Genomic DNA, 27,583 nt, shown 5'->3' with positions numbered 1-27,583 from the left:
TACTGCTAACTGACTAAATAAAACTAAATTTTCTAAATCAGAGGTCTATTAGATTATGCAGGTATACACATTAAACAGTTAGTTGTGAGTTCCCATCATATGCATTTGATACCAATTAATTTTCACCCACCACACCAGCCTGGACCTGTTCATTGTTAAAGAACATCGGGTTATCAAAGGTAGTTAAGTTTTCAGAGATGGACTGGCAGATACCAGACTTTTTCAACAGGAAGATGATGATGACTATCCCTATGGCAGTCACAGTAATGCCAAGCAAAACCTCCAAAACCATGTGGCCATTGGCTTTAGGATCCTCTATAGAAGAACTTGCTGTATAGATTGAGCACATAGATTAGTCCAACTAAATTATAAATGTAAGACAAATATAAAAAAAGACACAACTTACCAATTGTTGTTGGTGCTTGTAATACTAAAAAGAAGATTTAAAAAAGATAAAAATTTCTGTGTCACTGCAGGGACTGGTACTGTAATGCTAAATCAATTGAAACTAGTGCTGTCAGTGTTAATCTTGTTAAAATGTTGTTAAATGTTGCATAACTGCATTAACGCGACAAATCTCCGTTAGCAAGTTAACGCGGATTGCCCCGTGTGAGGGCTGCACGGTGTCAACGCGTTAGCGTGGTTAGGTTGTTAACGCATTAGCGCCATGCAGCTCCTCCCACATGGCGATCCGCGTTAACTTGCTAACGGAGAACTGCCGCGTTAATGCGGTTATGGTGTTAACATCATTTTAACAAGATTAACGCTGACAGCACTAATTGAAACATGTTGTTAGGTGTATGTGTTGCACATTTGTGCTATTACAAAACCATTTTTTAAATTTCTGGACTTACCTTTAGGTGCTTTACAAATAAATCCCTTGCTACTATACACCCTGCCTGTTGTCCAACTCCCATCTAGAGATGCAATTGCTCCATAGGTTCCAAAACCGCCAGGCTCATTTGGACCCCAGTTAATGAAGTCAATGGCTGTTTTATCCAACCATTTCCACAAGCCTAGAAACAAACAGAATTTCTCTTTTGCTCTAGTTCAGTTGCAAGAAAACTGGTACTTTATTTTTACTCTTGCAATAGGAAATATGTATGAAGGGGAATAACTTGAAAAGTTACATTAATTAGCCACTTCAGAGCAGTAGAAGTGACTGAAAACACAACACTAGCACCTTAATGCTCCACTACCAAATGTTCATAGTTGTGTTTGGCAGTTTGCTTTTTTCCCCTCCTTCTTAATGGTCAATAGGTGACGAGTCATCGGTAGCCAAAAGAAGTGTGGATGTCTAGAAGTCTGAAGTAATCACTGAGTTTGTCTCAATTGTTTGTTTCATGTCTTTCTGAATGCAACATGAAACATTAATCATTTGGGGAAATTTGATCTCTGGGGATCTGTCCAAAGGCTGGTCTACCTTGTAAGTAACAAGTCACTGCAGAGAGTCCAGGAAAATCACTTTCTCAATCACAGCAACCTGTCACTAATCACATGTTATATTAAAACACTAAGATTGTGTTAATTAACACTCAGCTTGAATCTTCAGCATGGGACCGAATCAGAATCAGAGAAACTTTATTTATTGCCAAGGGGCAATTAAGATACAACAGAGCAGCATGACAGTGAAGATAAGGACAGGGCATAAACAGCCAATAAGAATGAGATAATAAATACACTAGCACCAGACAGACTAACCAGATATTTTATGTCACGGTTACAATTACAATTTTCAGTTTATGTGTTCTGTTTTTATTTATCTTCAAGTATACATTAATATTTTTCTATGAAAGAGTGGAAAAAATGACTGTACCTTTGTGAGTCTGATACATGCCAATCCAGAAAAGGGGTTGGCTGTCTTTAAAGACTAGCACGTTGTTAAAAATGAATCTTTGCTCAGCAGGATTTTCAATGCTGGTTAGAGTTCCACCTTGACCAACAAAAGATAAACAAACTGTTAAATCCAAACACAGCTGATGGACTGGGAATTTGCATTACACCATTCCCATATCCTTACCATATCTTATACATAGTGCAGATGCATCTCCCCAGTCAAAACTTCCTTTGACAAAGAGGTAACAATAACCCTTGAAGGGTATCCAGGTATAACCAGTTCTTGATGCTGGGTCTTCAGGGCAATTTCCTGGAAAACTGACTGATTCTGTTGACTCTGTTGGTGGAACATCTGTGAATTAAAAAGTAACCAGATATATAGTTTAAATCCAATGAGCATTCAAGCATCTTTAATTGGTACTGATATACAATAAACAAACTATGTCAGATCTAAAATAGGGAAATAAAAAAAAAAAGTTCATAGCACCAGAAATGGTGCTTTATCAGATTTTACATGAGCCCTACCTGTAGACTTCATACAAACACTGGCCATGTTGTGAGCACAATCAGCAGTCTTCCATTTTCCATTTTCATTATTCACATACACACAAGATTGTTGCATTTCTGGTTCAAATCGATCCCAGTTGGAAAAGGTCATTTCCCAGCCGTCAATAGGTCTGAAATATCCAGTCTGAAGGAAAAAGATGAAGATGATATATAACATGCTCCATGCTTCACTGCTTCACTGGGTGAATGGGTTAAATGCAGAGTGTAAATTCCCTACAGGGGATTTATTAAAATCAGGTACATTAGCAAAACTAAATAATTACGCAAACATTTACATTAGTAAAGTTACAAGTAGATTAGGTGAAACCATTTGTGTGCTGTACCTGCTTTTTGTTCAGTCCAATCCACAAAGGACCTTCCATTTCCAAAGCCATCAGCTCAACATAGACCTGTGACCACTCATTTCGCAAGCTAGCCAGGTTAGCGCCATCAAGCTCACAGTACTTTTTGGCTGAATCCCAGTTCATTTTCTGAGTAACAACTTTGATTGAATCATTAAGTATTTTCACATAGCCATTGTTAGCTGTTGGTTCAGGGGAGTCTGGGAGAGATGGATCTGTGCACAGTAAAAATAAATAAAATGGTTAAAAAACTTCAATTTTAATTTGCTTCATCTATGTCTGAAGGCTAGAATATTGTTCTGCTTCCGAGAAGAAATTACTTATTTGCCCAATTGTGACACTATTCTGTTGGAATAACGCTAAATTAAAAAAAAAAAAAAAAAAAAACCTGAGGAGCACTATGAAATACTACATTCAAGACAAATAATACAGAGCATGAACTTAAATCATCTCTTAAATTCAAAATAAAAACTCAAAACGTTGATTTGAAGACCCAGGACCATGACACAAAATGCACTGATAGTTAGTCAAACATTTTTTTCCAAACAATATACTAACTTCTGTGTTCTAATGTGGCAGCAATACAACACATTCTTGAACATGTGTAATTAGCTCATTGTACTCAGTTGGCCTCCACAGTCACCAGATTTCAACCCAATAGAGCACCTTAGGGATATGATGGAACAGGAGGAGCTACATACATAGAGCTACAGCAATTTTTCTGATGCACTACAGTATAAAAATACAATTAAATAAATATATATAACAAGCATTTGAAAATCTTGGCTCACCAAGATTACGAAGACAAATATATCCATTTTTGTCACTGCAGGACCTTTGGTCCCATTTCCCAATACCAGTGGTACGATCAGTTGTCATCACAGCACATCCTCTCTGGTGAGACAGACAGAATAGAAATAAAGAAACTAAGGTTATATCTGGATCTGTTTTGCTGGCCTTACTTTCCATATTTATGGTTTGTGTTTATTGCCAATACACTACTGTGAACAATTTCTTTAATTCATTATTAACCCTTATATACTTTTCAGGTCAAATTTGATGTGTTTTGACATTTGACCGGAGAAATGTCCTAAATGTCATTATTTTATTATGACATTTGATGACTAAACAAAAATAATACTACTTTAATTTTTTTTACGTTTGGGGGGGGGGTGGGGTGTGGTTATTTATTATGTTTTGAATGTTGTACAGGTGCTACGAATTTTTGAACATTGAAGCTGTTCCAGGTCAATGGGGGTGTCAAATTCATAGGCTGCATCCTCCTGAGGCCGCATTTGTAGGCCGATTACATCACAGCGACGTCACAAAGGCTGTCCAAATTCGTAGAATCCTCCAAATGCAGCCGCCAAATGCGTCCTCCTTTTCCCCAGATTTGAAGGATGGGTTGGGTGTATCCTTCGTGGCCTACCATATCCCAGAATTCATAGCGCAGCCCAGCCAATTCCAGTTTCCAACAATGGTGGCAGCTACTAGTTTTAATATTACTCTTTTTACTCTTTCTGGGTCACAAAATAATTTTTTTTTACATATTTCCAGGCTTGAATGTAGCTGTGTAAACTTCAAATATCTGCTCGGTTTATCAAGATATCACATATTTCCAAAAGTGCTCCGACGTTTTTTGGAGACGTCTGTTACCCACCAGCTCGATAGCTAGCCAGGGCGAGAACAGCGAACTCCCGGCACATCGTTTTCAAACCCCCTGCGGTCTTTCGCTACTCAGGTTAAACATGAGAGAAAGGGACCTTCTGGTCAATAAAGGATTAGGCTGCACAGTATCTCTGCTGTTCCTAGGACTGCGTTGTTCTAACCTGAGATCTCGTATGTTGTTCCTGGGATCTGACGCTGAAGGATATAAAAAAAACAACAACAACAATAGAATAATATTAAACACAAAGTGAACCCGTCTTCCTTCATTAAATAGGTTCTTTTAGATGTTAAGGAGGAATTGACTTAACCAGGCTGGCGGAGAATGAAGACAACCGGACACCTGCGGCAGATGGGGAATCAGTGAACTTTTATTGAGACAGAGACAACCTCTCAACACAGCTCACATCAGGAGATTCCCAAGATTTGCTGTGAGGATGGGTATATATTCTCTAAAACTTACAGGAGGGGGTTGTGAGGAAAGTGCTGCATTAGCAGAAAAACAACTCCATAAAAGGAAATCGGCCTTGGGTGTTCTAGTCTCTTCGCTTGCAGATATCTTGCACCTGCAGGATGAGGCGATCGCTTCTTATCGCTCTCAAGGCCAAAGTCGTGAGCACATTTTTATTACACAGTTGCACAGTAACTTTAAAGCTTGAACAATATTTAAAGCTGAATAATGTTTGATCAGATTATATTTTCTTCAAATCCCCCTTTTGACCCATCTTAAATGGGTCAACACACAAAAATAAGTAACATTCAAAGGAACACAGAGACGTGTCGAAGCCTGGCTCGAAAAACTCCTCGGGTCTTATCATTTGTCTTTATCTGTCATTGCAGATGAGGAGAAAAGAGTCCAGGCACCACCCTGCCCAGGGGTCGGCTGCAAGCAGTCTCGGTTCCCGACGAAAGCAGTAACAGCTGTCCTGCACACAAGGATACAACGAGTCAGTGCAACCAGGGTAGTGACACAAAATTAACAGTTCCTGTAACCCAGCAACCAAAAAGCATAAGTAATGATAAAAATGTGGAGAGTACAGAGTATACTATAATAATGAGAGATATAAACGTGAAAATGTGAAAGAATAAATCAACAGTAAAATAAACCCAGAACGGTAACTGCTAAGGACATTCAAAAGTGAATATGGTAAAACGTGAGGAAGGGGTGTGGAAAAAAAAACAATTTATATCCAGTGGTGGGAGTACACATTCGCTCAGGCTTAAGTCCGGAGACCCTGAGAACATCGCTTAACCCTCACAACCCGACCAGACACAGTTCAACCAGATATATCCTTCAAGAGGAAGTGGGTGAGGGAAACAATTAATAACAAGCCTAATACAAAACACCACAGAGAAACAACCATTCTAGAAGCATTTAAACAAGAGAAAGACGATAATGTTCGTCACCCTCACGATCAGAGTTTTCATCATCCGTTGGCGAGGAGGTGGGAAGTTGACTAGCCAATAAAGGCATCTGCCGGGCGAGATCCTTATCCTCAGGAGTGAGAGCTGTAACAATCAGTCTCTGGAAGAGGGATCGAATGCATGGAATACAACAGCAACCGCAGGTGACTAGGACAGCAACAAAAACTGAGATGGAAACTAGGATGGAAGCTACAAGGGCCTTATATTTGCCAAACATGTTAAGCCAAGAGTCCCACATGGCAGTATCAACGCCCGAGTGTTCCTTCATTTTAACAGTAAGAGCTGTGAGACCAGTAATAGCTTTAGTGAGGGAACCATCAGGAGCTGTGTTATTGGGGATATAGGTACAGCACTCCTGACCAAAAAGGCTGCAGACTCCGCCTCTTTCTGCGAGGAGAAAATCCGTTGCGACCCTGTTTTGGAAAGCCATTAGGGAAGTGGCAGATAACTGTGCATGCACAGCTTCAAAACCATCTCGAGTGTAATTAGCCAACAGTTGCACATTAAAGTGAATGTAGTTAATTCTGTCTACATTCGCATTTATTTCAACCATCCAAAGTATCGAGGCCCATCCTGCTTTAACCTGGTCTCGCAGTTTATATTCATCGGGGACCCCACGGGGTATACCTACAGCATCAATATAGGTTGGATTATGAGCTGAACCTGGGATTAGAGAACGTTTAGAGACCCAGGGCCAGGAAGCAAACAAAGACGCAACATCTTTGCCTGCCTGTCATTTCAGGGGGAAAGGGCCAAGACATGTTTACTTAGCTTGGATGTCTTCTAATAGAGGATGATGGGGCACAGAAAGGTGGTCCAGTTCCCCCCACCTCGCCAAGGGCGTGTTCTAGGAGTTAAAGAGCAACAAAAAGTATCAGTGACACAACTTTAAATGAGCTTTCAGCGGTTAAAACTATTGCAATGTAAAATGTAAATCTTAAAAACTCAAGCCAATATAAAAGCAAAGTCATAAAAGATGTTAAAAATAGAAAAATAAAAATGTTTAGTTCAGTATGAAGAACACCCCCTTTTGTAACCAGCCGGCTTGTAGGTTGAGTTTTGGCTCCCTCAAGTGGTTGGTGATGCTGTTGCAGCTCCTTCTGACAGGTCCTTCTGCACCTCTCTCAAGGTTCTTCCTGGTTCGGTGGCAGCAGCGCACTGTGTGTAATGAAACCAGGTGTCACCTTTCCCTTCGAGCCTGACAGCGTGGGAGGTCCGCTCTGTTATGCGGTAAGGGCCTGTCCAGCGAGGCTCAGCCCACTTTCTCTTTGTGACTTTCAGGAGGACGTAGTCCATTCCAGGTGTAGCCGCCTCTTTCAGCTCTTGCTGGTTTCTTTCAGCGACCTGTGAGGAATACTGGGCAACAAAACTGCGGAGCATGTTATAATATGTCCTCGGCTCGAGGTCTGAATCAGCTTCATCCGACATTAACAGGCGAGAGGAGGGGCCAGGAAAAGGCCTGCCATGCTCCAACTCAAATGGAGTGTAACCAGAGGTTTGATTTACTGAGCATCTTATGGACATTAATGCAAGAGGCAATGCCTTAACCCAATCTAATTTGGTCTGTGCACAGATTTTAGCCAATTTAGTTTTTAGAGTTTGATTCATCCTTTCCACTTTCCCCTGGGATTGGGGGTGGTAAACTGAGCCAAACTTATGTTTCAAACCTAATGCGGCTTCAACCCTCTGCAGATCGTGGTTCCTGAAATGTGAACCATTGTCCGACCTTATGACCTCGGGAAACCCATGCTGTGGTATATAATGATTAATCAGACACTTCACCACAGTTCCACTGTTTTCACTTGCTGTCGGCCAGGCTTCTGGCCAACCTGAAAATGCATCCACAGCCACCAGCAGGTACCTGTAACTACCTACTCTGTCCACCATGTCTGTGTAATCAATGATTATTTCTTTCCCTGGGCAAAGTGGGATGGGGAAGTACCCTGCTATTGGCTTGAAGGCGGGCTTGATTCCAAATTGGTTGCACTCCTTACAGGTTTTAACCATGTATTTTGTCATGTCTTTTAGATAAGGGTGCCACCAGGCGGCTAAGTTCCTCATCATTTGTGCAGGTCCCACATGCCCCACTCCATGTGCCTCTTCCATTGCTGTCTGTCTGACCCCTGGCGGTAGAATGGGCCTTCCATCTGGGCCACGCCAAACATCTGTGTTTGTGGCCCCTCTTGTTACCCATAATGATTTTTCCTGGGGGCTGGCTTTGTCCTGTAACTCTCTGATTGTGGCTAGGCCTAGTTGTATGGGTGGTCTTTCTGGAGGGGGTGTGGCTTCTGGGTCCATTACCATAATCAGGGAGGGTAAGTAACCAGCTGTCTGCTTAGCTACTAAGTCGGCCTGTTTGTTACCTAATGCCACTAAGTCCAATCCGGCACTGTGTCCTTTGCATTTTACCACTGCCACCTTAACAGGTAACAACAGTGCTTCCGCTAATTCCCTCATTTCTATCTCATGTTTAATAGGCTTTCCGCTGGCTGTCAAAAAACCAGCTCTTAGCCACTGCTTGAGCTCCACATGCACTGCTCCCACAGCATAAGCTGAATCACTGTATATATTCACTTTCTGTCCCTTTCCCATCCTTAAGGCTTCAATCACCGCTCTCAGTTCAGCTCTCTGTGCAGACTGTTGTCCTGTCAACTGCTCTGCCTTCACTGTTTTCCATCTCATGTCTGTCTGTTCCACTATTGCCCATGCAGCCTTCAACATTCCACTTTCAGTTCTGAAACAACATCCATCTGTGAACCAATCTTTTTCTGCATCCATTAGAGGTTCTGCCTGCAAATCTGGCCTGATTTTCTCCTGTACCTGCACAACCTCTTCACACATATGTGGTTCCCCTGATCCCATGTGATCAGCCATGTTTATGCCTTCATGTGAGTAGGAGATGTGTGGTGCTTCCAAAATGGTACTGAGGCGTCTCTGCCTGAGTGAAGTGAGTGTGAAGGCCTGTGAGGAGACGTAGGCCACCACACTGTGTGATGTCAAAATTTTTAGTGGGTGGTTCATCACTATGTGTGCTGTTTTCTGAATGATTTTTGCAAGTCCAGAAACGTGTTGTGTGCACGGTGGGTGGCGTTTTTCAGTGTTGTCAAGCATTACGCTTACATATGTCAACACTTTTCTCTCTCCCCCTTTTTTCTGGAACAGGATACCATTGATATGGGTTCCAGTTCCAGAAACATCAAGATGAAAAGGCAAAGCATAATCTGGCACAGCAAGGTCAGAGGCGACAGAAAGCTGTTGTTTTAACTTTATAAACGCCTGTTCTGTTTCTGTAGTCCATGAGAGGGGAGCAGAGAGGTTTCTCATGCCTTGTTCATTTACCAAAACGCGCAAAGGGGAAGTAAGGCCAACATAGTCTGGGACATAGGTCCTGCTGTAACCAGTCAGGCCCAAAAATGACAACATGTCTTTTACAGTTAGAGGTTTTGGATGGTGCAAAATGGAGTTCCTGTGTTCTGGGGACAAGGAAATACCGGACTGTGAGACCATGCGGCCTAGAAAAGAAACCTGTTTTCTTGCAATCTGTAGTTTGTTTTTGCTCACTTTAAAACCTGTGTTGGCCAGGTGGTGAAGTACCACTCTGGTGGCCTCCAAACAGATGTCAGCCGTGGGGGCAGACAGCAAAAGGTCATCCACATATTGTATTAACATACAGTCAGATGGTAGTGGGCTGGTTTGTAAAAGTTCTTTCAAACACTGATTAAACAGTCCGGGGGAGAGGGCAAATCCCTGTGGTAAGCGAGTGTAACGCCATTGTCGGCCTCTAAATGTAAATGAGAAAATGTCACGCAGTGACTCACGAAGTGGGAGGCAGAAAAAGGCATTAGCCAAGTCAATGCAGGTGAACCAGGCATGAGATGGTGGGAGGTTGGTCAAGGCAACATAAGGATTAGGCACAGGCAAAGTAGGAGTGCCAAGTAAGGCATTAATCCTTCTCAAATCATGTGCCATTCTGAACTTCCCCGTGCCTTTTTTCTCAACGGGTAGGATGGGCGTGTTCCACTTAGAGCAGGAGGGCTCCAAGACACCGGCAGTGACCAAACCAGAAATTGTTTCTGCAATCCCAGCCTCAGCCTCCGGTCTGTGTGGGTACTGAGGCTGCCACAAAGGGGTAGCAGATGACAGTTGAAAAGAGACTGGCTCCACATCAACTAAACCTACATCTGTGGGTCCAAGGGACCACAAACAATCTGGAAGAGAGTCGAGTAAAGGCGCAGCATCACAGTGGTCTGTGTGTTCTCTGCCATGTGACCCGCTGACCACTCCATGTTGCAGTGTTGAGGAATTAAAGCAATCATTTAAAATTTGGTATGTCTTGGTAGATGGAGAAAACAAAACCTGTGGGAGTTTTGTAGGTGTCCAGTCAGTGGCCGCAAGGGAACGTTTAACCATTCCACCCAGCTCCTTAGCCTGGTGTCCAGGATGTAAGGCCAGTGACACATGGGGAGCTGCCTCATCAGACATCATGTACCACTGTAATTGATCTGTTGTAAAAGTAACCGCTGCTGCCACTCCCTCCGGTGCCGCAAAAATGCACGACATGTTCAGAGACCAAGCCCGCCCCTCACACTGCTCTTGGAACATGTGCTGGTACCAGGTGGTGTCATGCCTGTCATAAAACAGTGTAACATGAGGTGGGTCAGGGGGAGGGACATAAGGATGTAGGAGTGAGAGCCACGGCCGCCATTGCTGAAAAGCAGTACAAACTCCTGGTTCAGCAGGTGTTTCAACTTCCAATAATGCCCAGTAGATGTCAGCAGAGTCCGTCAAACAGGAGGAGGGTTGCAGCAGAAACTGACCACCTCCCTCTGGCCCATCAGAGCAGGGAAGTACAACCCCAGTAGGGAGAGTCACAGTTAGGCCTTGTGAAGAGCAGAGTATTGTGGCTCCTAATTTAATCAACAAGTCTCTTCCCAGTAAATTCACAGGCGCCTGTTTTGAACAAACATAGCTGTGTAACAAGGTCTGATCTCCAACCGTTGTGGGGAGGGGCACGGTGTAAGGCAGAGTTTTAGGTTCCCCAGATATGCCCACCACTGTAATCACTCTGTCAGTAAGTCTTTCACGAGCAACATCCTTAATGGTGGAGTACGTAGCTCCAGTGTCCACTAAAAAGCTGCTTCTTCTTCTATCTACAGTTATGGACAGCATAGGGTCCGCCGTTGTCCCTTCACCGTCCTGGGCAGTCTGTGGGGTGTCCTATAGCTGGGGACCACCCTCGTAGTACTCCCACCCCATCACAGGCATCTGTGGGGCCGGGGGCACTTCAACTAAAGCACCACGAGGTCCACCTCTGTGGCCAGGATGCTGATAGGGCCCACCACGGGCTCCCCTGCCTCTTCCAGCAGCCGGGTTCAAAGGGCACGCTTTAGCCCAGTGTCCAGGTTGTCCACACCGGAAACAAACATACATCTGGCCTCCCCTACCACCTCCCATCTGACCCCTTCCCCTGAAACCACCTCTGTTTCCTCCAAATGGGGAACCTCTCTGCCCATAAGGGGCCGGGGAGTGATAAGCACCATACTGGGGGGGCTGTGGATCAGTTGGCCATGGGTTCGGATACAAATCAGGGGCAACTGGACCAGGAGGGGGAGCCGCAGCGGCCACAAGTTGCTTTTTAGGCTTGTCACCTTTTCCACCCAGGTCGTTTTTAGCTTTCTGCAGCTGAACCTTCAACAGTTGCAACTGTAAATCTTCGACGCTCTCCGCTTTATCATCAGACTTAATCTGCACTTTGTTAAGATTAAAAATCAAATGTTTCTTCCAGATTGCAAAGTCACAGTCCTGCAAATCAGGATTATCCTCCATTTTCTGGCTTACTGACTCCGGAATGCCCCTCAGCACCGCCCTTCTAAACCACATGCTCTGTGAACAAGTCCTACTGGGGTGATGACCTGTATGGTTCACCCAGTCTTCAACAGCCTGATTTAGATAATGGGTGGGATTTTGCTTTCCCTCCCATTTAAATTTCTGTAAGGTGCCTTGATTTTTGGGTGGGAATTGTTTGCGCAGGGCCGGTCCAATAAACCTCAAGGCCTGCATTAGTGGCACCTCGTTCTCATGCATGGTAGTACCCGCATTTTGTTCCAGGTCCGCTGCCTGAGATCGGGATGTGCACCTAGTTATAATAGCTCTAAAATCTCCCAGTGCGAGGTCCTGTCCAGCTGTGTATTTATCCAAACCAGCCAACCAGGCATTCCCTCCCTCCATTATGTCAGGGAGTTTGTCCACTAGGGCCTGGACATCTCCGAATGAATAAGGTTGATACACTGGTCTACGTTGCGCTTTAGTCTGGACCAGGGGAAATATGCCTGGAGGCTGAGGCACAGGGCCCTTAGATCTAGTCTGATATCCTAGACTGGGAGGGGTAGAGGGGGGTGTATTGTTAAGGTCACTGAGTTCATCATCAGTATCCTCAGTTTCTTCCCCGCCTGGTGGGGTAGCAGTGTCAGCAAAAACGTGGGCTAAACTCATCTGTGTTTCCGGATCCTGACGGCCCACCAAAGACATGGTAACTGTGACATTTGGTGAAGTGCCAGGCTCAGTTTTTGCAGTAGCGGTCAGATCTCCTTTAACAGCGACAGGAGTGCTGGCAAAGGGGTTGGACCGGGAAAGAGGGGCTGACGCAACACGATTATTCACCTGGACCACTGACCTATGTTCATTTAAGCAGCTGCGTAATGCTGCTTCTAGATCAGTTAATTGTTGTTCAGTGGGTTCCTGTCTGTTCATTCGAACCGCAAATGGTGCGCTCGCAAATGGGTCAGTTAGGCCCTCAGATCCGGTTCCAAAACTATGGGACATAGAAGAGGGGGCTCTACTACTAGCTGAGGATGTCGCCGACAGAGAGGAGCTTCCTGGGCAAAAATGCTTGGTATCTATGGGAGTTGGAGCTACGGGCGGTTCTTCTCCAATAGTCATTATTCCACCAGAGATATTAAGTACCGGATATATGCCTGCTGAGGGAGGAGTTGAGGCAGAATAGGGAGGTGGCTGAGACCTATTTTTCTTCATGTGTGGTTTTGCAGTTTCCCATAAACACACCCAGTGATTAAATTTAGCTTTGCGGCCTGCGTGCTTATCTGCTTCCTTTCTGTGTCTCACCCCGCTCATCACACCTGCACCTGCTGCTGCTGAGTTGGCTTCTTCCTCTTTCTCTTTTGCCTGCATAGCCTTATTCTGCCAAATTATTCCCCAGTTACCACTACTCCCCTCGTCCTTTCCCTTTTCTTTCATTAACCTTTCAGCTGTTTTCCTCAATGACTCTTTCTGCTTTTTTGCTTCTTTAGGCTGGTGTGTGGAGTTGATGACTGTCTCAACACATGTTAATTGTTCTCCCAATGTGCTAAGAATAACACCGGGACCCCAACCATCATCATTAGTTTCTCGATCTAATTCTCCATCCATTTTACTGTCAATGGAGGAGTGTTCTTTTATTGATTTTAAAGGAGAATTTGGGCCAGCTGGGTTTCTGCCTCTGTTAGGCACTAACAGCTGGGGCGCTGCTTTAAAGGTGAGTCAGCACTGAAATATCCCTTCAGGTGTTACCAAGCTTCTACCAAACCGGAGTCTGGCGGGTAACCTTGCCTAGAGCTTCCTGATAGGGGTGCTAGTTGGTTGTCACCTTGTTCACACGTCTCATTCACACTTCATACATTACCTGCAGTCACTCATTACCCTCCTTATGTATGTAATAAATGTGTAAAAAAATTCTATGTGTGGTGTATTATTTTAACCAAAAGAGGAACCTAGTTCCTTTAATTGTGTAATCTGTGAACAACGGAGAACCAAACTGTCCTGCCCAGTGTTCCACAGCAAGCATTCAGCGTGTATTTATGTGTGTCCAATATCAAACAGAACATCAAAACATTTAAAACACTAAAATCATCGGGGTTTTAAGAAGAGATCCGTTTTCTCCTATTGATCAAAGGGACCCCTCCTTTGGACTCCAACCAGTACTTCTCCTTTTTAAGTTTTAGAGGATCTTTTCTAATAAAGTCCTCTGGGCCTTCCTAACCCTTCTGTAGTTTAGAGAATATTACTAAAAAATATTCTCAAGGCCTTTAACCTTTTAATTTGTTTAGAAAGGCGTTACTAATAAACCCTTTCAAGGTCCCAGACCTGCACTGAGGTATGTATCCGACACCGGAGAGCAACCCGTCGGCTGCAACCGTGGTCAGACCTCAGTTCACTCTTATCTTTATTCACTTATTCACTTATTTCTTATTCACTTATCTCTTATTTACTTGTCTGATTCTCAACAAGCCTTAAGTAAGCCAGACAATTTTGGTTATGAATTACTAGGAGTTTGGACACTAAGTATTTTTATAATGTTCAATATAGCAGAAATAAAAGGTCTGCTTACCTTGTTTTTGTGTGCGCACAGCTTTTGTCCAAACTCCGTTCACTCAGACCACGGCCGATGTCCTCCCATCCGTTCCAGTTGACCTGGAGCGGATCCTGTTCCGTGACGCCAATTGAAGGATATAAAAAAAACAACAACAACAATAGAATAATATTAAACACAAAGTGAACCCGTCTTCCTTCATTAAATAGGTTCTTTTAGATGTTAAGGAGGAATTGACTTAACCAGGCTGGCGGAGAATGAAGACAACCGGACACCTGCGGCAGATGGGGAATCAGTGAACTTTTATTGAGACAGAGACAACCTCTCAACACAGCTCACATCAGGAGATTCCCAAGATTTGCTGTGAGGATGGGTATATATTCTCTAAAACTTACAGGAGGGGGTTGTGAGGAAAGTGCTGCATTAGCAGAAAAACAACTCCATAAAAGGAAATCGGCCTTGGGTGTTCTAGTCTCTTCGCTTGCAGATATCTTGCACCTGCAGGATGAGGCGATCGCTTCTTATCGCTCTCAAGGCCAAAGTCGTGAGCACATTTTTATTACACAGTTGCACAGTAACTTTAAAGCTTGAACAATATTTAAAGCTGAATAATGTTTGATCAGATTATATTTTCTTCAACGCACATACTCGCCAAGTTTGGGGGTCACTGCCCCGGGTGCCCTTGTTACCACTAGGACCACTGTTGCCTTCACTACGGGTGTCCTCCACTGCTTGTCCACAATACTATGGCTGGTTGGTTAGCCATCACCAGTTTGCCTGTCTGTATCTGGAAGTCCCAGACTTCCAGTTATGTAATGGATTGCTCATCCATTCCAGATAGACTATTTATCGTGCTAAATTGAGCTTTATTCAAAATTATTATTGTATCAATACTATGATGGAATTCTTGGTCTGGATCAAGATATAGAATACAAATAGTATGCAAGGGTAAATAATATTAACTGGTTTTTTTTCAATGTGGCATAAGGAGAGTAGTTACCTTGGCATCTCTTGAGAAATAACCACGATGATCTCTCTGCAATGAAAATTAGGATATGAACTAGAGTGATATTTGAATATAAGGAGAAAGTATATTACATATAATGACAATTAAATAAAAAGCTCAATGTATCATGTGCTAGAATCATTAACTACACCAGACCTTTCTGTGAGTTGTAACAAATTAAGTGTTATTGCACCTTCCAGTTAAATAATCAAGTACCTCATCCTCATCATCCGTAAAAAACATCCAGTGCCCAGTCATCTGCAACTGAAGACTGGTACGTTAAACATGCTTAACAATGCACAGAAATACAGTGTATACAATTCAGATGCATACAAATGACTATAATGCTAATATTTTTTTGTTGTGGTAAAGTAGGGGGAATAACAAAACTGACAAGGTTAAACTTCAAGTACACTGATGACCACTCACAGAACGCCAGTTGGTGTACCGCACTGGTTGTCCATTGGTCCAGTAAAATGAATAACCAAGCAAATAATGTAAACCGATCCAGAGGTCTGTTGTAGGCGCGTCCAACATTTTAGAAGTCAAAAACACTAGAAATAATATAAAAAACAGACATTGTTTTGTGTTTGTCACAAATATATACTTATTTTGAATTTCATGTTAGCAGTTTAAATTAAGAAAATGGTAGGACAGGGCACTGTTGAGCACTGTGTGTCATCATTTACATTTATGGTTTTACATTATGGAGCCCTGCTCTCAAAAACTTACATAGATGTAACACTGCCTGTGTAGCTGGATTTAAGAAATAAGTGCTTAAAATTAAACTTTAAAAACACGTTTACTGCCATCTTCTGACAGTATGGAATGTTACATGACCAGTTTGGTTGGTTGGTTGGTTGTGGTCAATAGACTTAAATTAGTTTATGTTAGCTAACTAGTAACAGAACCAGTAATTCAAGAGAAAATAAAACTAAAAATCAGTTTAAGGGGATCACTTTTGTGCTGTCCCTGGCTGCAACTGCAACAAGGAGTTTTATGTTAAGAGACTGAGGATATACTGTCCACTTTTACTCTCCATTTTGTTAGCAGTGAAAGGCTGTATGCTGTTTGGCTAGCTGGACTGAAGCAGGAAAATCCACCTGTTAGCTGTAATGTTCAGGCTTAGAAAGCACTTTGTGAATGAGGACAGGGTGGAGGAAAGTCTCTGTGAGTCAGGTGACAGGTGGCTCACCAGACCAACAAACTGGAGTCAGTAAATTATTTTTCCTTGTCTGGCCAAGTGTATCCAGCAGCGCAATAAGCTGACATGATCAGCACTATTTTATGCAATAAAATAGTCTCTTGTCCTACACACATCTAGACAGTTTACATCACAGGTTACTACATGCACATCACACAAAAGCATAACTATGTTTCTTAATGAAGCATGATTGGGAAACCCATCAGCATGTCTGCAGGGAAAATGTATGCAATAAAGAAAAGCAACCAAAAGACTGAGGGGATCAGAGGAAAAGATGCCAGACTTTATGGACACACTTTCATGTGTCCACTACATATTTTTCCTGGTAACATAAAATACATCTTTCTATTAGTATGACAGAGCATAAAAACACAAATAATGAATGGGTTCAGACTTTTTGACTCCTTTGTTATAAAAGAGAATGTATAATATAAAAAGGACAAACCTTGTACATGCTTTGAGAGAATAGAGGCCAGATTTCCTCCTTTGTTTTTGCATTGTGTTCTTGCTCCTTCCCACGTCTCTAATTCCCTGCTAATGATGCTGTAACACTGTAGTTGAAAAATGATCAGCTTGTGATACTTCAGATTTGCTCATTCTTATGCATAACTGTAGTTTTTAAAATGCAGTGTTATAACGCACTCATGAGTTACATCACATTTCTTTAGGAGACAATATTTAGGAGCGACTCTGACCTTTGAATTAAATTTTTTCCAGTCCTGTGGGCAGCCACCCTTTGGAAGAACAGTTGGTACCACTGAAATGTGCTCGGGCATTGAGCTATTGCGTTTACAAATGAAAGAAAGCTGAAATCCACAGTTATAATCATGCCAGAACCCTGTGAGCCGATTCCAAATATAAAATATTTTTTTGTAATTGAAAGAATAAATATGTAGATAATGGACTTCATTGGTGTTTTATACTCATGTTAATATTTGGATGAAAGCTAGTGAAAATGTATCAGCTTACTCACCCCTAGAGGGAGTAATAGCCACACAGTTCTCGTCATTGTTCTGGAAGTTGGGTTGATTTTCACTCCACGCTTGAAAGACGACTGGAGAATCATCCATCCAGCTTTTTGAAACACAAATTTTCAAAAACATAAATGTGCATACCTTCTACACTCACTGTGTGTTAGGAACAATTCAATTCAATTCAAAAATCTTTAAATAGTGCCAAGTCACTTCTCATTAGGATGACCAGTCTAAACTATAGGATTTATCAAAAAAGGAAACTTCTAGTTTAGTTTTAAGTGTACTCCTAAAAGTAAAAAAGAGTTTCCACATCATGAATCAGTATTCCCATCATGTAATGGCTGCCTCCATCAGGATAATGAGCCATGTCACAAAGCTCAAATCATCTCAAGCTGGTTTCTCGAACTTGAAAGTGAGTTCACTGTACTCAAATGGCCTCCGCTGTCACCAGCTCTCAGTCCAATAGAACACTTTGGGATGTGGTTGTGTGATTTTATCATGGGGAAAGAAAAACAGCAAAAGTAAGAGAGAATTAACGATGATGTTTATCAAATGTGAAGCGTAGTTTCGAACTTTTTTTGCTGCTGGTTCAGTAAATTTTGGTTGGATAGTGACAAAACCCTGACCGACATCTCACAGATTCTGATGCCTAATTTTCAAATTGCAAATAACACAACACAGTGTTCAACAGGTAATATCGGCTATATGTCAACTATTTTTGTTAAGTTTCTTTCTCTTTTTACATTTTTATGTAATTTACTTAGAATGAGAATTTGCATATTAATGTTCAAGGCAGTCTAAGGAGCTTGGAAAGAAAAGCGTCTGGACTTCTTTAAGTTTCTTGAAGACATTTCACCTCTCAGCCGAGAAGCTTTTTGTGGAGAGTCCCAGATTTAAACTCTGTGGGAGTAACCCACCAAAGAGGGACAAAAGGATCCCCTGATGATCCTCTAATCACATGAGCCGAGGTGTGAAAACGGGTGTAGGTCACAATCAGCCAGGGTTTCGGGTGAGTTCATTGTGAAACCTAGCCTCACCCTACATGATTGGGTGGGGCTAGCCCATTGTTCATTAAGTAGTGCTGCTTTCAGTCATTATGCAAATGTACTGTTTATGAGGTTGGTGAAACCTGCAGTCAGCTGAGACTGAAGAAGCCACTTGGACATTTCTCCCACTGAAAACGCTCTGTACAGATGAACAGAATCAACTTTTTGGAATTTACTTAGAAACATTATTTGTTTTATACTCACGCAAATGTTCCATCAAGATCTACAATGAGGCCAATCCAGTAAGGGTGATGACCTGTGTCTTGTATCTAGCCCAGATATGTAGAAAGGAGGCTGAATCAGAAATATTTAACTTGTAGCATGACCTGAACTTAAATTCTGTGGAAATGGATGCTAGTAGTGTAGTACAGTATGTTGCTGCTCACCAGTTTCCATAGAAAGACCCTTTCAGCTTCACTGCTGATAGTTACCAAGTCACTATGCCTCTGCTGACAGTACCGACGAGCATCTTCCATGCCCATCTGATTTCTGTTAATATAATACTGATTCCTGTTCCATTCAAACCACCCATCTGATGTTTTATTATAGCCTGGAAATAGATCAAAACTTGCAATATGGATTATATTCACTATAACTGTTGTTTTTTTGATTTGTTGTTTTTTTAGGAAGACATAGTGGTTGTGTGGTTGAAAATTTAGTGGACTGAACAACAGATCAGCTATAGGTTTTAAAAAGTTAACCCACAATTGTAAGCTTTATTGTGCTTAGAAGAACAAAAAAAAATGGAGATAAAGGTGATTTTCTTCAGGTTTGATGAAAAAAATGCCAGACTTACTTGGAGTGATGGGGTCTGGAGGCGGATTTGGGGTCATTCCTGTATTGTTATAAAATCATTTAAAAACAGTGCACTGGACAGAGAATTCGAGGTTCTGCAACACAGCTCTAAGCAGAGAATATGTCAAGAAATATGACTGTGCATCCTAGTGTTCAAGAACATGGATACTAAACCAAGAAATTGTGCATATAGGAACAAACCAATCTGTACACAAAATCAGCTCCCAAATAAAGATTTTATCAATAGTTTGATGTTTACTCCAAAATCTGAGGACAATAAATCTTAGGAAGACATTGTGTGAAAGTTACTCTCACTGAGTTCACCTTCAACAAATGCATAAATGTGTTTGGTTAGCAATTTCACCTGCACGGATCTGGCACAGCCATTCGCTGTATTTCTCACAGTGTATGTCACTCCAAGATTGTCTTCTGAATATGCGCTCTGGTTTCATTTCCACACAAGACTCAACATTATTTTTATTGTTTGGCTCTCCAATCTTCCATTGTTGGAAATTTAGCTTTAAAAAGAAGGAAACAATGAAAAAAAGTTATTTAATTGCATCTTCTGAATAATGCATAAAAATGAACAACTTACTGGAGTTCCGTCGCTCCATACATAACCCGTGTCAGGATCTGGGGCACTAAGTCCAATCCAAGCTGCTTGTAATCTGTAATAGAAATTTACATTATTGATATAAACTTAAAAAATAATTGTTAGACATTTTCCAACTCATTAGTTATCTGTGGAAGAACTTGCTAGCAATTATTATTATTATTATTATTATTATTATTATTATTATTATTATTATTATTATTATTATTATAACAACTAGTTCTATTTTCTTTTATACTGTACCTAGGTACGGACTGAAGCTCAACAGAACTGTGGATGCTGAGCAGGTCTCCTCCGATAGCCCTGCAGTAATCTTTGGCTTCAAACCAGGTCTTCTTTTGTATAGAATACCTATCAAACAACTTAACACCAACCGGCATAAAGATGCTCAGTGTGATTTGGTAATGTCAAGGTCACACAACTTTTATATACTGTGCAAAGGCTAAGATGTTGTATTCACGTGGGGTGATCAAAAGGTTACTGGACTTAAACATTAAAAAATATTACCCAATTAAATTTTTGTCAGGCTGCTGTTTTTAAATTGTTTTCTGGAAGTGCTGTTCTGATCATACACACTGTGCTCTCTGCAGTTTCAACTTAGACCTTAAACTTGCACAAACAGCAAAAAACAACTTCTGTTTTAAATTGGTGCAAATGTCTTACAAAAAGGATCAACACAGCTGATGGGAGCTGGGTCTGCTGCTATGACTGAGCAGTTTTCTGCAGGTTTTAGCTGAACAGTTTCCAACCACAATGACAGACTGCCGTGTGAAGACCGAGACCAGAATTACCTGAACTGTAGCCTGAAACATGGTGTATGCTAGCATGCTAGCGTACACTACTATAGCGAGCCCTGAAAAACACAGCGGCACTTTGGCCGTACCAGCATAATCTTTGCTTGCCAACTTGAAACATTCCCAATTTTACCTCGCTGGAACATTGTCCACTTCGCAAAATGTAAAATTAAGTTGAGTATCACAACTGGAGGAGACCCAGCATGCACTGCAGAGTTACAAGCACAAAGGAAGATCACAGGACTGCAATGAAGTGATGTGAAAATAGAAGCTGGTTTAAAAGGGAGATTTAGCACATTTAAATCACTTTTATTGATCTATACTGGGAACTTTTTGATGACCCTTCATATATAAGTATATGATCTTGTCTTTAGTATGAGTTAGGACAACCTGATCAAATTAAGTTTTTCCTTGAGATTGTACCTTAAAACACCGGTTACTAAACCCCAGGCGAGTCCAGCCAGATGCACACTCAGGAGGGAAAAGAGTGGGTGGTGGAGGGGTTAAAACTGCCCCCTCGGCTAGGTGCTTACAGATGTATTTCTCCTTATTTGTGCAGGGCACCACATCCCAGAGGCCAGCAAAAATCCCAGTTTTCATCGCAACACAACCCTGTCTGTTCCCTTTCATTGTCAGAGAAATAATAAAAAATTTAGTTGTGAGGCTATGTTCTGCAATGTCTTACTGACGGAGTTAAATGTGTCACCATACCTGGCATTTCAGCATTCCAGTGTGTGAATCTCACTGAGTCTGTGTTGGTCCATACAAATTCTTCAGTATTTTTCTGGTTTGAAAGCCCCAGCCAAAAGTGTTTCTCTGGTCGCATCCCCACCAAGCTTACAAGAAATGCATTATCCACCCTGAAAATAATTTCAAGAGTACAGCCGTTTAAAAAGCTTCAAAAGTTGATGTGATTATTTATGTTTGTTTTTCGTTCACATTTTGTTTTGTGCGCTCAAAACATATGGAATAAAGACATGTAAAACAAATCTTACCCATTTGAAACATCAGCTAAGTAAGAAAGGGAACCTTTACAGTCATTTTTAGCTTCATCAAATGTTTTAGTCTGTATTCCTATAAAGTAGCAGTATGAGCCGTGTCTCCTCCACCCCTGGTTTGATGGAAAAGAAGATCATGAAGAAACACTGTAAATGATTCAGATTTTTAACAATGACAAGGAAAAGGAGATTTTTTTTAAAGCTCAGTTATGGTCAGTTCTTATTATGACCCAGCAGCTGTGTGGGGCTCCCACGAGTAATAATATGGAGCTTGAAATGAGTGAACAGGTTCAACGGTATTTGTCAAACATCGGTCATGTTAAAAATGACTGTCAACACGCTCAAGCAACCCAGTCCACTAACTTTCACCTAATTGTCTCATTGTACGAAATTATTCTTTAGCTTTAAATTTTGCAGAAAACAATATTCATTTAATTAAATAATCATTATTTCATGCAACCTCAACCCCAACCTAATAACTTCACAATTCTTATGGTTTATTTTTTAAACAAATTCATAATTATACCCACATTTTTGCAGCCTGTGTTTTGCTCCACTTCCTCTCCAGATGGTCTTAAGGCACTCATCTTCTTACAAATAAAGCCATGTTGCTCCTCGCATACAAGATCTGCCCAGTTTCCATTCTGTAACAAAGTACCATAAGTAGATCTGGAAGTACTGGTATTGGTATTTTTTAAACTTTACAAATTTAATGTCATATGTTAATGTAAATATTTATTGTATATGCTGTGCATTGTGTGTTCAGTATAGTATGTTGGAAGACAAAGACAGTGGTACAGTCTACAGTGTGCTTATGGACTGTTATATTTATTGCACAAAAGAGAGCGCGCTGATAAAATGCAAACTGCATCCGGGACAGAAAAAAATGTATAACGCTCCTGACACAACTCACGCTCTTAGCAAACACCTGCACAGAAAGCAGATTGACCCCAATCCGGCAGGCAGAATCTGAGCTTCAACAGGTAACAAAAGTAATGAGAAGATGATTACACTGATCAGAACAAAGAAGGGAAATAACTCCAACATGCACAAACATCTGACCACACAGTGTGCACTTAATTTGCATGACTATAATGTTTTTGATATACTGCTCAGCAATGGTGGTGACTCTCAAAGCAGAGCCAATGAGAACCCGAAAAGAATTGATAAGAGAATCGACAAGTAATCGAATCAATGAGTAATATTGATAATGGAATCTGAATCACAAAATTATTATCTATTTCCATCCCTAGTGTTCGGAAATGCTCTACAGCCTCAGGTTGTATTGTATTGGTTATTGAATATTTGAGTTACTGTTGTCTTCTCAAAGTAGACAAAGCTGAAAGCATTCATCATCATTTTTGTTTTCCACTCTGATGCTCTGTTTAAACTTCAACGGCTCCCTATAAATGCACTGAGTTGCTGCCAAACTGCCTAATAAAGTGGCCAGTGAGTGTAGATTGAAGTAATATGTGCACCGTATGCACTCGATGATGCTGCATACCTCTCCACGCATGAGAACACAGTCTTTTATTTCAGAAGACACAGCTGGTTTCCCAAACTCCCAGCTGGTGAAGGTGACAGTCGAGTGGTCAGACCAGTCAAATAACCCCTCTGTCTTCCTGTCATTCATTCCAATCCAAAGCTGATCAGTGGATGCTGCAGACGTTGGTTAAAAACAAAAGGACATTTTTGTATTTTTCCAAATCTACAAATGGATTACATGCATGTTAGAAAACATGTTCCATGCAGTTTGCTTGTTTTTATTCATGGTTGTAAATCTTTTGAATAACCTCAATGGTCTTTATATTTTTCTGATGTCAAAATATTGATTCAAGGAATAGAGACCAGCACCTGAGGATTTACAGGGATTTTTTGTTTTAATTATTTGTTCCTTAACAATGATCCTTTTTAAAATAAATATCCATACATACTATATCCAAGCTGAGAGATGATGAAGCTTTGGTCCTCCACACTGTGGATGCTCACTAAGTCTCCTCCATCCTGGTGGCAAGCTACCTGAGCCTCAGACCATGTTTTCTGAGCCTGATTCCTGTGGAAGCAGTGGCCATTGTAGTGTATCCAGGGGTTTGAACAAAAACCTGTCCCAGCTGATCATAAATAACAAAGTAATAAAATAAGTGTTGAGGAATATTTCAGTTATGCTATAACCAAAATCTGAAGAAAAAAAAAGATATTTTTATTTACCTCGTGTAGGAGCTTCTTCAGCCTCTTTACTGTAGCAGATGTAGCCCAGTTTATTGCTACAAGGTAAACTTTGCCAAAGGTACCGTACACTAGGATCAACAACTGCACAGTTGTATCCCGGATTAGGAAGTGGATGTCCTAAACATGATGATAGATATACTTTACATGTTAACTCTACAACAGTCTTATACCCGGGCTCCAATTTCTATCTTTCTTTTTGCAGATGCATTTCAGTTTTTTTCAGTTAACAAATTGTATATTTTCTATTAATATGTTTTATTGTTGCCGTCATAGAGAGTCAGGCTGTTCTGCCTCTTTCATGTCTTTATGCTAACTTAAACAGCTGTTTTACCAGTAATCTGCTAGAATATATTATATCACCTGAGTCCCATTTCATGTAACGGTAAGGCCTGCCATTTATCCATTTCCAGCCATGTTCTGGATCTAGGATGAGTCCAATCCAAAGTGTATTGCCCCCTTTCCATAGCAGTGCTGTTGGAGCCATTGAGTACAGAAATGAAAAAGGAAAAATGTCTTTCACTTTGCGTTAAATAAATCTCTAATTGTAACCTCTATCATCCCTGTTGGACAACATCTCCCACCCCACGCAGGAGACTCTGACAGCACTGAGCAGCTCCTTCAGTGGCAGTCTGCGGCACCGATGATGTGGGACGGAGAGATTTCGCAGGTCTTTCCTCCACACTGCTGTCAGACTCCACAACAAAGACTTCAACTGATCAAACACACACATCCACACATGTGCAATAGCAATAACACTAAGTGCAATACTCTTTCTGGCATCGTTGTATTATAGTGTATATTGTGTACATTATCTTATGGATATATTATTCCAGTGTTTTTTTCTTCTAATTTTTCTATGTAACTTTGCACTGTCCACTGCTGTAACAAAACAAATTTCCCACGCGTGGGACTAATAAAGGTTATCTTATCTTATCTTAACAATAATCAAAACTAGTGTTGATGTTCTTTTTTTTAAATGATGGGGGGAAAATCATGTAATTCATAACACAAAGATAAGAGATAAGAAAAGATAAGATAAACTCTGATTAGTCACACGTGTGAAATTTGTTGAGTCACGACAGAAAGTGGACAGTGCAAAGTTACAGGGAGCAACAGTCAAGAAAAACAATGGAATAGAATAAGATAAAAAGAACAATATACTATATAAAATAGAATAAAATACTATGTTTGGATACATATACTTTACAGGAGTTAAAGTATGCACATAAATACATGATCACTTTTTCAGTGTGTCCGAGGCAGATTACCTGTGATATAAGCCTGCTCGTGAGGATCATCGATGCTGAGAAGGGAAGCTCCCTGCTGTTTGCAGCTGACTTGTGCCTGGTGCCAAGTCAAAGCTGACTGTATGTTAAGCTGGTAATACGCTCCCGTTGTTGGGTGCATATTCCAGTCTTCCTTGGCTGTATATACAAAATGCATATATGTTTATAAGTCAAACTCATTTTAGATCATGGGTAACTTTAATCTTTAGTGGGCCTAACCAGTGAAACTCAACTTTCCTTCAATGCAATTCAAATATTATAGAAAAATTATCTTTTTTCTGGGGGGGGGGGGGGGGGGGGGGGGGGCAGCTTTTCTGTCATTTAATTGTTTTTCTGTAATTTAACGACTTTGTTGTAGTATGAATAGAAATAGTGATTGAGTCATGATCAAGGAAAACTGGGAATATAAGAAAAGCAGCAGAACTTATCAAAATACAGTTAAAAGTTTAAAGTCTATGCACTTCTTCATATTTTCCAGAGTCTTCCAGTGGGTTGTTTTGGAGTCTTTCCCAGGCCAATTCTGGCCCCGGTCTTCAACAACACTGGTGCAATAGTAAAGGTAATACTTTACTTCTCTAACTTAATGTTGATTTTTTTTGCCTCTGTTCAGCTATGGGAGTTGACTTAAGTTAAAAGTATATAATAAATCAGTTAATCCTTGTAAGAGCTCTGAAAAATAATTGTAGGTCCTAATGGTTCAATTATTTCCTTCAATTGGTTTCATTACTCACACATAGTTGGGCAGTACCCCCAGCGTTCGCTTTGATAGTTTGTTTCAACTGCACACCAAAGACGCTTTTCCGAGGAGTCAAATTTAGTACAGTCTGAATACCACTGAGTTTTGTATAGAAAGGGAAACATACACGGCCTTCCCGCTGCATTTCCACCGATGGTAAAAAGCTCTAAAAGGTCAAATAAACAAACGAACAAAACAAAGACTGTAAAACACATTTATCACAAACAGCTTTAAGACATGAAGCTAGGTAGAAACCTGTGCATCCATTTAATACAACCCTCTTATCTAAGAAAAATTGCATTATACTCTTTTTCACATGGCACAATACCTCTATAAGTTCTTGTGCAGGCACCACTGGATGTTCCAGAAATTGTGAGGTGGTTATTTGGTCCTGTTGTCCTGGAGAGAATGGCTGTGTTATCTGCAGTGAGCTCAATGTAAAGCTCCTGGCCTTTGAGAGCGAGCACTGTTTCGTTCTTGCATTCCCACTTTTGGAGCTCACTGGCTTCATCGCAATCGTAGAGGTTTACTTCACTGCCCACACTTTTTCCCTGGACACCCAGGCACTTGTTCCTCTGCAGAACCAGTAGTCGATCACCAGTTGTCCAGCGAATGTCATTGCAGTGGTTATTTGTTTTTATCAAACAAAAACCAGTGCCCCTGTTAGTTAGCTGAAATGGTGAGTCTGTTGAAAAATCATTGATATAAATTCACTTCATTTCCATGACTGGGATTGCTTTTGGTGCCTCATTGACTCTGAATCATTTCACTCTTCTTGCTGACAAGAAGAGCCAAATGATATGCTGACATAAATTTACAGGATAAACATGCTCGTTTTAAAAACACAGAGCAGAGGAAATCAATAAAATCTGACAAAAGATTAAAATTAAAAGTTGGATTACTGTACCATCTGAAGCCAAACAATAAAATGTTTGGATGAGGATCACAAAGATTTTACAAGTTATCCTCATTGTTAGTATTCCTGCAATTTGTATTAGAAAACTTTATACATGCATTTCTTGCAAAGTGTTTAAGGCTTGTGTGAATGACTGTTGACCACCAGTCCTAAGAGTATTATTTGTTCTGTCTCAGAGGAACAAGGAGGGCCTTGTCGACTTCCAGTATTACACAAATTACTACGTGATTGAAACTGAGTAATAAACAAATCAGTGTGTGAAACAGGAAGTGCTAGAATTACAGTTACAATTATGTTGCAACAACCACACTGAGGAAGTTATGATATCCTTCTGTGAATGCTTGAAAGAACTCAGTGGACTTTCCATGGATGCACTGGTTCTGTTAAACTGATGCACCGGTTTTTATCATTTATCCTGTTTAGTCTTTGCCCCCTACCTATATGATGGATGTACATGTGCTTTTCTTATACACTTTACATTAACAGTTTTGATACGTGCAATACAATTAAAGCTTTATTATAATTAAAACTCAACATTGAGTATAGCTGATGAATCAGTGTTACGTTGAGGAGAAAACACACAATGTAAGCCTTGGCTTGCAAAGAGAGTAGAGGAATTGTCTGCATGGCTGGAGAGTGGTTTTTATTAAGGTAATAGATTATTGTTTCTTTTGAAATGGTAATTTAAGCACACATATCTGATGACAGCCAATTACAGTCTAAGGAGCTTGGAAAGAAAAGCGTCTGGACTTCTTTGAGTTGCTTGAAGACGTTTCGCCTCTCATCC

General features: G+C 41.0%; 1 protein-coding gene across 1 annotated transcript; it reads right to left on the bottom strand.

Moving 5' to 3' along the window:
* LOC113010409 (macrophage mannose receptor 1-like) lies at positions 1-26,907 on the bottom strand. The gene is made up of 32 exons (XM_026149425.1): positions 26,788-26,907; positions 26,209-26,565; positions 25,876-26,046; positions 25,127-25,282; positions 24,219-24,329; positions 23,838-23,975; positions 23,564-23,740; positions 23,134-23,288; positions 22,160-22,273; positions 21,627-21,742; positions 21,343-21,491; positions 21,055-21,254; positions 20,081-20,199; positions 19,820-19,892; positions 19,589-19,742; positions 19,226-19,264; positions 18,816-18,979; positions 18,634-18,698; positions 17,383-17,483; positions 17,105-17,247; positions 16,855-16,960; positions 15,635-15,759; positions 15,422-15,469; positions 15,200-15,235; positions 3,536-3,638; positions 2,727-2,959; positions 2,362-2,527; positions 2,021-2,188; positions 1,817-1,933; positions 855-1,016; positions 407-430; positions 1-330 (listed from the first exon to the last, which is right to left on the bottom strand). Exons 1-32 carry the CDS (start codon positions 26,849-26,851, stop codon positions 116-118), a joined length of 4,269 nt encoding a protein of 1,422 aa, XP_026005210.1. The 5' UTR covers positions 26,852-26,907; the 3' UTR covers positions 1-115.
* Positions 26,908-27,583: the final 676 nt, after the last annotated feature.

The sequence above is a fragment of the Astatotilapia calliptera genome, chromosome 18, assembly GCF_900246225.1.
Source record: "Astatotilapia calliptera chromosome 18, fAstCal1.2, whole genome shotgun sequence".
Taxonomy (NCBI): Eukaryota; Metazoa; Chordata; class Actinopteri; order Cichliformes; family Cichlidae; genus Astatotilapia; species Astatotilapia calliptera.
This window is presented reverse-complemented; position numbering and strand designations above follow the sequence as displayed.

Bases quoted from the DNA above. Each gene is read 5' to 3' on its own strand.
- LOC113010409 (XM_026149425.1), bottom strand. From the start codon at position 26,851: ATGAGGATAACTTGTAAAATCTTTGTGATCCTCATCCAAACATTTTAT. The intron at 19,265-19,588 runs GTGAAATTGCTA...ATAACAATACAG, and splicing joins GCTGTGCCAGATCCGTGCAG to GAATGACCCCAAATCCGCCT. The intron at 15,236-15,421 runs GTACTTGATTAT...TTTTCATTGCAG, and splicing joins TTACGGATGATGAGGATGAG to AGAGATCATCGTGGTTATTT.